Source organism: Stegastes partitus, unplaced genomic scaffold (assembly GCF_000690725.1).
Source record: "Stegastes partitus isolate 25-593 unplaced genomic scaffold, Stegastes_partitus-1.0.2 Scaffold1537, whole genome shotgun sequence".
Classification (NCBI taxonomy): Eukaryota; Metazoa; Chordata; class Actinopteri; family Pomacentridae; genus Stegastes; species Stegastes partitus.
This window is the reverse complement of record NW_007579268.1, coordinates 96,054-107,072: the sequence shown is the minus strand read 5'-3', so window position 1 is coordinate 107,072 and position 11,019 is coordinate 96,054. Positions and strand designations below refer to the sequence as shown.

At 46.8% G+C, this 11,019-nt stretch overlaps 2 protein-coding genes across 2 annotated transcripts in view; both read right to left on the bottom strand.

Annotated features, from left to right (window-relative positions):
* Positions 1-1,452: 1,452 nt before the first annotated feature.
* LOC103371177 (uncharacterized) lies at positions 1,453-4,779 on the bottom strand. Its single transcript, XM_008300414.1, has 2 exons — positions 4,611-4,779; positions 1,453-4,172 (listed from the first exon to the last, which is right to left on the bottom strand). Exons 1-2 carry the CDS (start codon positions 4,621-4,623, stop codon positions 2,155-2,157), a joined length of 2,031 nt encoding a protein of 676 aa, XP_008298636.1. The 5' UTR covers positions 4,624-4,779; the 3' UTR covers positions 1,453-2,154.
* Positions 4,780-4,856: 77 nt separating this feature from the next.
* The window catches only part of ccdc134 (coiled-coil domain containing 134), a 10,524-nt gene continuing 4,361 nt past the window's right edge, over positions 4,857-11,019 (bottom strand). Inside the window, exons 3-7 of the mRNA XM_008300415.1 lie at positions 10,566-10,687; positions 9,161-9,245; positions 7,358-7,539; positions 6,255-6,326; positions 4,857-6,009 (exon numbers count right to left, since the gene is read on the bottom strand). Coding sequence (XP_008298637.1) covers positions 5,884-6,009; positions 6,255-6,326; positions 7,358-7,539; positions 9,161-9,245; positions 10,566-10,687 — 587 coding nt within the window. The 3' untranslated portion in view covers positions 4,857-5,883. The remainder of the gene's footprint in view (positions 6,010-6,254; positions 6,327-7,357; positions 7,540-9,160; positions 9,246-10,565; positions 10,688-11,019) is intronic.

The window sequence follows — 11,019 nt, the reverse complement described above, 5'->3', positions numbered from 1 at the left end:
GTCCGTAGGTGTGAATGTGAGTGTGCTTGGTTGTCTGTCTCTAAGTGTAGCCCTGTGATAGACTGGTTACCTGTCCAGGTGAACCTGCCTTCAGGGAATAGACTCCAGCCCCACGCGACCCTAGTGAGGATTAAGATGTAGAGATGATGGATGAATAGTTCAAAAGAAATCTTAAGAATCTAGAGAGGCGAAGGACAAAAAACCCACATTTTACTGTTTCTTTTTTGAGATCCCAGAACACAGATCTGCACTCCAGCAGATTAACATGGATGCTGAGTTTATCCTTTCACAGCCGAGAGAAGTTTGATCAGAAGGACCGACGTGGAAGGGCAGCAGGAAGAAATCACTTGTTCAAAAAGGGGCTGAAATATGAAAAAGCCGACAAAGAGTGCAGATCGATAGAAAAAAAGAGTCCCGTGGAGCGACGAATCAAAGTTTGAACTGCTCCGGTCCAGTCGTTCACAATATGTAAGACGAGGATACGAGGAAAAGCGCTTTGGAGGAACAGGGTGGACGGCCTTCTGATGGTTTGGGGCTTCATTTCTGCCAGTAGTGTCGAATCGATGAAGCTGAGCGGTACCAACAAATTCATACTGGATTGGAAACAGGTTTATTTGTCAGGAGGACAATAAAAATTGAAATAAGGAGAAACAGTGGCAGTGATGGACCGGCCTTCACTAAGTCCAGGCCTGAATGTTGTAGAAGCTGTACGACAGGGATCCCCAATCTGGTCCTCCTGAGGTCCTGTCCTGCAGGAGCTGGAGGTCCCTGCTGTATGGGATGACGTTGGAAGAGAAAAAAAAGTCTATTGAACTTTGGAAAGCTCGATGTAATATCCTGCAGGATTACTGAAGAAGACTTTCAGACAGTTGACCCAGTTTAAGATGTGCTCAGTGGAAACGGAGGTCTCACTCAATACTGACTTGTTTTTAATTTTCTGCACAGATTTCCTGCAATACGTCTTCTATCTTAATAAAGAGGCTGAGAGATAAATGATCATTACTTTGCTAATACAACAAATACAACGATGTCTCCAGCTGTGCATATCAGCTGCTAAACACGCTAACACATGCGAAATATTGTGACTTCAGCTGTTTCCTAATTTATCTCGTCTCTTTCACAGTACTTCTTATTTACTTACACACTTTTCTTTTACATATTTTCTTTAGACTCTCTTAGATCTAGATGTCTGTATTTATTCCTGTCTTGTTATTGTTGTGTACTGGTTTCATTCACCACATTCCTCGTGTGTGTGAGCTCACTGGGCGATAAAAAGCTTCTGATAAAAACACAAGTGCAGCTACAGTTGAACAACAAAAGCTCTCACATCTGTGCTATAGTTGTTGTTTTTCTTAAAGGCTCACAAAAATGTGCTTTTTATCTGATAACTGAAGCGCCTATTGGCAGAGAAGATGACGACTCGGCTCCAGAAGACGAGAATTGAAGCCAAAATATTCAGAACAATGTCTTTATTGTTAATTTCACTGCAAAAGGAAAAAAACATAAACGCACCAAAGCTCTGTCACGTACACGACAGATGAAATCAGTCTGCTTGAAATTAGCGTTAATACAGAACTGCAAAGCTCTCGCTTGGTTTACATATTAGAGGATGTCACAAAGTGCAATAAAAACCACCCACCGTCGTCTGTCAGCACAAAGCCCACAGGATTTCAAATGCGTTGCAAAACTTGAGCGCTTTTGTTCCTTTTCGGCACCGATTAATATTCAATAACATTTATTGCTTTGACGCTGCAGCGAATCTGAAAACCTGCAGCTTCAGAGAACTTCTTGTTTTCTCTTTACAGTGCTGTGTTTTTTTTTCTGTAGAAACACCAAAAAAGCTGTGTCTTATTTCTTTTATTTAGAAATAAATGTGCATGAAAACTCTTTTAACCGTCCCACATTCGACTAAATGTGTCTGAAAACATGAAATCATAACACTGATTTTCTAATTATCCTACATGGAATCACAAACATCACTGATTCATCAGCCTCTAACCAACACATGCAATCACCAGCTCTGCTTCTATCATGTCTGATTTGTTCATATATGTATAATAACAACATATTCCACTGAGGTGTCGTGTTTAATGGATCTGCAGGAAAACTACCGGCTCTGATCTCATTAAGCTGGAATCTGACTCCAGCTCGTCTTTATTTGTTCCAGTAGATCTCATAAGACTTCTTCTCTGAGTAGCTGTTCTCCGTCGTTCCGGTGCCACATCTCACCTTTTCTTTGACCACCTTCACCACCAGACCACCGGCCAGAGCGATGCCGGCTGCAGCTTTGCCGATCTCAGCCACCGCATTCAGGATGCGTGTGGTCGTGGTCACGGTGCCCCAGGGGTCCGATACGACCCGACTGGCCACTGATGCCACGCTGGTCCCTGTTAACCCACATACAGGACCAGCAGACCCAGCAGCCACTGAGACGTTTGCAGCCACCTCCTGAGCGAGGGCTGCAGCACACTGAGGAGCCACGCTGCCCGCTGCCACGCTGCCTGCCGAGGCCACTGCATGCTGCCCTGCTGCTGAGGCTAAACTACACTGAGCAGCAGAACTGGTGGCTACACCTGCTGCCCCTGCTGTGGCAGTTTCAGCTCCACTGAGAGCTGCTGTGCCGACAGCGGCTCCCTCCAGAGCGGCGCCTAAAGCAGCCCCGGCTCCCAGGGTGCATCCCACACCTGCTGCCATTCCCACAGCAGAGGCCCCGATGGCGCTAACCTGGCTGAGGGCGTCCAAAGCGCCCTCCCTGGGAGAGGTCGCCTCAGCACTGGCAACTGCTCCCACAGAACCACCCAAAACTCCCCCTGTTGCCGCCCCCAGAGCAACCGCAGTCTTCCCTGTGGCTGCTGCCACTATGGCCCCCACAGCTTTCCCGACACCTGTGCCCCCGGCTACAGACATCCCAGCTAACTGACCTGCAGCAAAGCCAACCGAGTTCCCCACGAGAGATGCCCCAGCAGCAGCTGCTAAAGGGGCAGCTGCCCCAAACACTGCCCCAACTGCCATACCTGTGGCTCCAGCAGCCACCAAGATCTTAACTCTCTCCAGCACTTTAGCAGAGAGCGCCGCCTCCCTCCGAAAGTGACTCAAACGTGAACGGAGAGACTGGTGCCGGCTCACGGCCCTGCTGTGGCCCCGACGCCGGCCTCTGAACTGGTCCCTCAACAAGCTAAAGGCGTTGCCTCGGCTCTCCTCTGTCCATCTCTCCACCCTCAAATCCTCATTTCCTCTTTCCAGCTCCCTCCTCCTGAGCGCCTGTGATCCTTCCTCGCTGCTTCGTGCTCTGTCAGACTCCAAGTCACACTTTCTTCGCTTTGCGAGTCTGGCCTGTTCTGCCATCCTGCAGTTTTCTCCCTCTTGATCATCGCCGTCTGCTCGTCCTCGCTCTCGCAGCATCCTGCTCTGCTCCTCCCTGATGGCAGCCTCTGCCTCTAAAAACATGGCATTAGTGTAAAACCCTCTGTTATTATGCATCACCATCTTGTCCACCTTCATCAAGAGCTCTGTAACCTGCGCTGAGTCACTGAGGTCTCTGTTGTTGAGTACATGGTACCTGCCCCCACACCTGTCAATCAGAGCCTTAAGCTCAGCTGGTGCAGTCTTCTTCAGATACTCATTAATCCCTACACCCTCCAGGTCGTCCCCCCTGGTAAAGAGAACCACTGTGTGGTGACAGACAGCTTCCTCCCCAAACATCTTGGCCAACTCACAGACAGCCAGATTCTCATTGTCTGTATATCGTCCTATGGGCACCACCAGGAGGAAGGCGTGCGGGCCGGGGGCCGACAGAGAAACGCATTTGGCTATCTCTGCGTGGATCTGCTCCACACTGAGGTGAGTGTCCCCAAACCCTGGCATGTCCACCACCGTGACCCTCCTCAGCCTCCTCTGTGCGACAGCCTGGACGTCCACCTCGGCGTCGTCCTCTACGGACAGCTCAGTGGTCCCGAGCTCGCAGATCTGGGTGACGGAGCTGGCGCTGGGCTGTGACAGGAACTGACGGCGGCCCAAGATGGTGTTTCCAGACGCACTCTTGCCAGATCCGGTCTTTCCGATGAGGACCAGCCTGAGTTCTTCAGTCCATCTGGTTTCGGAGTCGTCTCCTTCGCTGCCCTCCTCCATGTCGACGGGCTGCTTCCTGTCCTCCTGCTCCTCTGATGGAAAAACTGCAACACAAACTGTGATTTACTATCATGAGAGGCTCTCTGCAACTACATTGGAAACCACAGAAGCCTTTGTGCAGTGAAGGACAGCCATCAAGACTCGTATTGTGGTGGTTAATGTGGACAACAGAGGCTCTTTGTGATGAGCTTTAGTGAAGTCAGTGCATCAGGAAGCTTCTGCACACAAACACAACCCAACAGAGAGGAAGCAGCTAGCTCAGTCCAACAGGTGATTATGTCATTAATACCAACCAATCACAACACGTGCTGAAAGTAAACATCAAAAATCACACGCACAGATCGAGTTTTTAATCCCAACGCGTTTATTAGCAAAACAGCTGAACTTCGACCTCATAGCTAATTAGGAGTTAGCATGACAGCTAGCATGCTATCATTAGCAAGTTGCTAACTTCTGACGGAGACGCTCAAAGATCCTCTTACCGGAGTCAGACATCCCTCAGAGTCGCTGTGAGTCGTCTCCTCGCTGCGTTTAAGCTTCTTTCATCCTCTAAATGTGGGTAAAGTCACAGCTGGTGTGAGCTCCCAACTCTGCTCAGCCCGAACCCGAACACTGGACTTCGGTGGTCGGTGCCGAGCGGCTGCCTGCCCGCCCTCTGCCGGTCCGTCCGCTCACCGGTCACACACACATCATGACATATATCCACACACACACCACGACACACACGGTACAGATCAGAGTCACTTTATTTCATTAAATTTGTTAACAAAATGGCTTGTTCATTCTGCAGCAAAGATATTCTTCCTCTGAATATACACATAGTTTTATAACAGTCATGATACGATTCAAAACTACATCAACCTCAGTCCCGTAGATCTGAACAAAGATATAAAGAAAATAAAAAAGGACACCAGGCTGCAAAATGAAGGGTCACATCCTGTAACTCTGACAGAATAAAACGTCTAATTAAGAGTCATTTATGCAAAAACAACAACAGGGTAAAAAATATGTAGAATGGTTTGGAAAAGATCAACAAAAAAAAAAGGAAAATGAAGGAATGATTCCCTCAGATGGCGTCAAAAACACATAAAAATGCAAATAAATACAATTAACCCCAAACAAAATGAGTCCTTAAGCAGCAATCTGCCCAACATCCCCTCAGAAGGTCACCTAAAAACATCTCAGCTCAAGAAAATAGAATAATTAAACGTTTTCCATCTTAACCATAAACACACTTAATGAGGTCAAATTCATATTTGGCAACCACAATTATTCGAAGCGAATGGGTTTTTAGACACGTTAAATCCAGACCAGACACAATACAGCGGGGGCGTCGCCACGTTTCCAAGAAAACAGATTATACTAAAATTATTTATATTCCAAAGTTCAGTTACATAATCCTCAAGTTATCAAAAAAAAAAAACAACCCAAAAACGAGCCTCCCTTAATTGGTTTTTCCAGAGACGTCGTTTACCTGTTACATAACGTTAGATTTTCCAATTATGAATGAATCGCTGCAGATCTTACAGCGACTCCGGCCTTCATCTTCATCACCCGCTCCTCCACTTCTCCGTCACATTGAGGGTTTCTCAACAGAGCACCTGACTTTTTGTACAAGCGACGGCAGCTTTTCGTCGTCGCCGCCGTCAGAGTCTACGAGTCAAGCCACCCCCTGTGGATTGTGTGTATGCTCCTTCTTCTTCTTCTTCTTCTTCTGCTCCTCCTCGTCTTCTTCACAAGCACGGAGGTGTAGCGCTATAGCTCGGTGCGAGAGCGGGAGATGCGAGGGCCTTTTCGGATCTCTTTCCTCTTCTCTTCCTTCCTCCTCCTCTTCTCCTCCTCCCTCAGGATCTTCTGGAAGGCCTCAGCGGTGTGAAGCACCTACAGCGTTTGAGACAGATTACAATAAGTGACAGATTTTTCATCTTAAAAAGAGAAAGAAATCCAGTACGATACGGCTCAGATCTGTCTGTTACTAATACTACTGGTTGCAAAGGTGTACTTCGGGAGTCTCTGAGGTATTAGATGGTGGTTACCAGGTTACCAGGTACCAGCCTGGAATATTAATGTGTGATGGGGAAGTCATCAAGAGAAGTGCGGAGACGCATGCATGCATCTTTACTCACGTCATCTCTCTCTGTGCGGTACGGGTTTATGAAGTCTGGGGATTTCTCCGTTATTCCCAGCTCCTGTGACATCTGAGAGATGAGCAGAATAAACAAGATGACAGAAGAAGAGAGAGGGGAGATGATACATAGTCATTTCTTTAAAAAAAAAAAAAAACCCAGACGGTTCAGGAATGAGAATGAGAGCGAGCGTCACATCACTCACTCTACGGTGAAGCAGCACTATGATGCAACCGCACATAGAAACTACTGTCCTGGTGCTATTATACCTGATTTGAATTATTTACAGCTGACTCCCATATGTGGAGGTTACACAGGGGAGGGCAAACTGCTGCTGCTGCTTCCAGTCTCAAGAATTAATCCACTATATAATCCTCTTGGCACATTGCTAAGGTCACAGATTAATCCTGCAAGAGTTTAGTTCATTAACCTGCGCGCTAAACGAGGAGCACTGTTTTATCAGCTTTGCTCTTTCAGGGTTTCGGAGGCCGCGAATGCATCATCGACAAATTTGATTAACGATGACATATGATGCAGCGACAGAAAGGTATTAGCTGATGATGAATTGTACGCCGAGGTGACAAACGGCTGGATTAAACTCACCTCTTTCTACCAGACACATTTATATCGCTGCTGCGCTTCCTTTTCCACTACGCCCTCCTGCTGAGGTGTTTTCATCTCCAATATCGAGTCCTGCATCAGAAATAAACTAAAGCGAAGCCGAGTAAACCTCACACGCATCCACGAGGTGAAGCCGTTACTCATTTTCAAGGCCTTTGCTTCAGAAACCTGAAACCACACGAGTTCTTAAATGTGCTCTGAATTACAGAAACTATTTCTAGGCGACGGCGCTCTGTTTGTCTGCTTAGCTTTGCGGAGCGGAGATCTCATAAATACACTCGAAATTTAGTCTAAAGCAAAACTAGAAACTGATGATTTTCACAGATATTGACATACGAGGTGTGATTTTAGTGAAAAAAGGTCATTTTTGCTTTTGTTTTCCACTGAAAGACTTAAAAATCGCACTTCCAAAAACTAGTTCAGCCCTTTTGAAACCTTCTTAAAGCAGAAGTCGGTAGTTTGTGAAACAGGTCCGGTCGTACCAGCGTGAGGACGTGTTGGTGAGCTCCTCCCGTGAAAACTCCCGTCTGGTTGCAGAAGTTCAGGCCCCAGCGCAGCAGGCCGCCCCAGTCGGCGTTGCGGTCGTAGTAGTGGTGGACGATCCGGGGGAAACGCAGCGCCACGTCGCCGAAAAACGCCGTGTTCTCCACCACATGGGAGTAAGCTGCAGAGACGGCAGGGACAGGAGGTTAGTTAGACTGAGCTTAAAGATGCAGTTGTGCTGATGAAACACACCCTGATACATAAAAATAAAGGATAAATAAAATAAAAACAAAATAAAATAAAAACAAAATAAAATAAAAATAAAACAAAATAAAAATAAAATAAAACAAAATAAAAATAAAACAAAGATAAAATAAAACAAACTCAAAATATAACAAAATAAAGCAAAATAAAATAAAACAAAACAAAATAAAAATACAATGAAATAAAAATAAAATATAAATACAATAAAAAATAAAATAAAAATACAGCAAAAATCAAATCAAATCAAATCAAATCAAATCAAGGAAGAACCTCCAGAATGATCAACAGCTTCATTCCACCAGCTGTCAGAATGCTGAACTTCTGATCCAGATGTGCAAACACCTGTTTATTTAAATGGCTTTAAGTTACTGGATCCTGTAGAAACACTCTCATCTTTCTTGTACTACTGTGTATGTGCAGCAACATGACAATTAGCTGGATTTAATTTGAAACAGTGGAACAGGAAGGAAGAGGGAGGCTTGAATAAAGGTGGATTCTGTTCAGGAAGTAAACTAAGTGGATGAAGACGCTCCTTTCTCTGATTCTGACGGCGTCCCAACGTGTCGACTTCATGTGTGAATCAGAACCTCGTCTGTTTTCCATTACAGCGATCTTATTCGTCACTTTCATTACGACACAAGTCTGAACTTTGTCACACTGAGACGCCCACAACAGACACAACTATTGAGTCTATGAAGCAATCTGCAGAGGACTCTTTCAGCAGCAATGTTGGGCCAAAAACATCACAAAAGATGCACTAAAAATCATAACAGCGCCTTCCTGATCCACTTTGCTCTTAAACTTTATTACAAACAGAAATGTCCACGTAATCCAGGTTTTGACAACTTGAGCTTAAATTTAGTTCCCAGCTGTGTGTAGGAGTCTGTCCTCCGACTTAAACACCCGCAGCATCAGGATCCACACGAGAGCTTCCAAAGAAAGTGTATTTATGCACGTGGAACAGCAGCAGTAATGTCATTAATTACTTATTATAATAATAAATTATTCCCAGCGTGGAGACGAGATCAATCAGGATCTAACAGCACGTCACACTGTGTGCTTTCCTTCGTTAATTCATTACGAAGCGGTCGTCCTTCAGATCGAGTCTTGAACTCTGCAGCAGATAGTTTTACTCAACTGCTGGTAAAGAAGACGATCTTTACACACAGACGGTTTGGAATATTAGAAATAAAGTCGGCTGTTAGTCACTTAGACAGTCTGACAAGCTGCTAGTTTAGATTTAGTCTCGCCCAGTCGAGGGTTTATCACAAACTTGACTCCACCACCGTGTTGGTACGAAGCTGTGATCACCATCGACGGAAAACTGACCCACGTCTGAATGGCAGAATGCCGTCAATTTAACAGACTGGTGGAGCAGCGATATCGTGTATCCCATACCTCGAACAGGGCCACAGACTGAGGCAGAGTTTTCAGAGCTGGGTAAGAGAGCGAAGCCGGTCAGAGGTGATGGAGACAGAACCAGAGTGTGAAAGACGCACGAGATAATAAAACAGCTGAGGTGTAAAAGTGAACCGGACCTTCTTTGATCTTGTCGTCCATGGGGAAGGGGTCGTCGGGCTGCATGTTGGCCGCCACCAGGATCTGTCTCGAGTCCTCCAACACCTTAACAACAAAAAGACAGAGCTGTGGTTGTTGTTTCAGCTGTGTGCTGTAGATTAAAGCTGCAGGTGAATGAGACGCTACAAGCACAAGGCTGCTCAATGCAAATGATTCTCTCCGTGATATCTGACACACCACTTTCCATCCACAACAGTCATCAGCGCAGATTACTGTGAGTGCAGCTTCTGTGGGAATACTATATGGGGGAGACAGAAGCTGTAAAGCACCTCATCTCACACACACAGGGAGGGTATAGAAGTGCTGACAATGTTGTTCAGCCACTGAAGGTTGACTGTGCTAGTTGTCCTTGAGAGGCATGCAGATGCATAGATAACTGTCTTCTGGGAGAAGGAGGCGCGCTGTAAATCAAAGCTCCGACGTAGCGGCGCTCTGAGAGGTCTAAATTAACAGCGAAGTGAAAGCGAGCGAACACGCTGATGAGTGTAATCATGGAAGCTTTTGATTCTCTGCTGAGGAGTCGCCATGTTCTCCTCGTGCAGCGTGGGTTCTCTCTGGGTTCTGCAGCTTCCTCCCACAAGGTCCAAAAACATCCATCCATCATCTCTACACCTTAATCCTCATTAGGGTCATGGGGGGCTGGAGTCTATCCCAGCTGACTCAGGGTGAAGGCAGGTTCACCTGGACAGGTAACCAGTCTATCACAGGGCTACACTTAGAGACAGACAACCAAGCACACTCACATTCACACCTACGGACAATTTACAATCACTAATTAACCTCAGCATGTTTCTGGACTGTGGGAGGAAGCCGGAGAACCCGGAGAGAACCCACGCTGCACGGGGAGAACATGGAGACTCCACCTGAGCCACCTTGCAGCCAGTCCAAAAAACATGTTTCTGGACTGGCTGCAGGGTGGTCAGCACCGTGGCCTCGCAGCTAGAAGGTCGCCGGTTGGCGTCCCGGTGAGGACACCCGGGATCTTCCTGCGTGGAGTCTCCATGTTCTCCCCGTGCAGCGTGGGTTCTCTCCGGGTTCTCCGGCTTCCTCCCACAGTCCAGAAACATGTTGAGGTTAATTAGTGATTGTAAATTGTCCGTAGGTGTGAATGTGAGTGTGCTTGGTTGTCTGTCTCTAAGTGTAGCCCTGTGATAGACTGGTTACCTGTCCAGGTGAACCTGCCTTCAGTCAGCTGGGATAGACTCCAGCCCCCCATGACCCTGGTGAGGATTAAGGTGTAGAGATGATGGATGGATGGATTCCATCAACCTGCTGGGAGAAGCTGGCAGGATCCTGGCTGCTAGTTTATTTTTTCCTGACACTAATGTGTGTGCTCGACGTCTCTGCTTCACACCAACAGCCCACCTTGAAGAGCCCTTTGAGCATGATGTCTATGATCTTGTACTGCTGGTTGATGTCATTCAGCTCCACCAGGTTCTTGAGCGCGTTCAGCTGATCTTTCCTCTTGGTCTCGAACAGCCGCTTGTCTGACAAGTGGAGGTCAGGATGATACACGCTCCCTACATGGGCGCAGCGCTCATAAATGCTCACTCACACTCCAATCTGTCACACTGACAGCAGAGGAGACGTATTCATGAACACGCAGAAGATCAGCGCTGGGTGACATGCAGGCACACACACACACACACACACACACATACACACAGTCACACACACAGAGAGAGAGAGAGAGAGAGAGAGAGAGAGAGAGAGAGAGAGAGAGAGAGAGAGAGAGACACAGACACACACACAAAAACACACACACACATGCTCGGTGACATGCAGGCAGGTGCGCACACACACACACACACACACACAG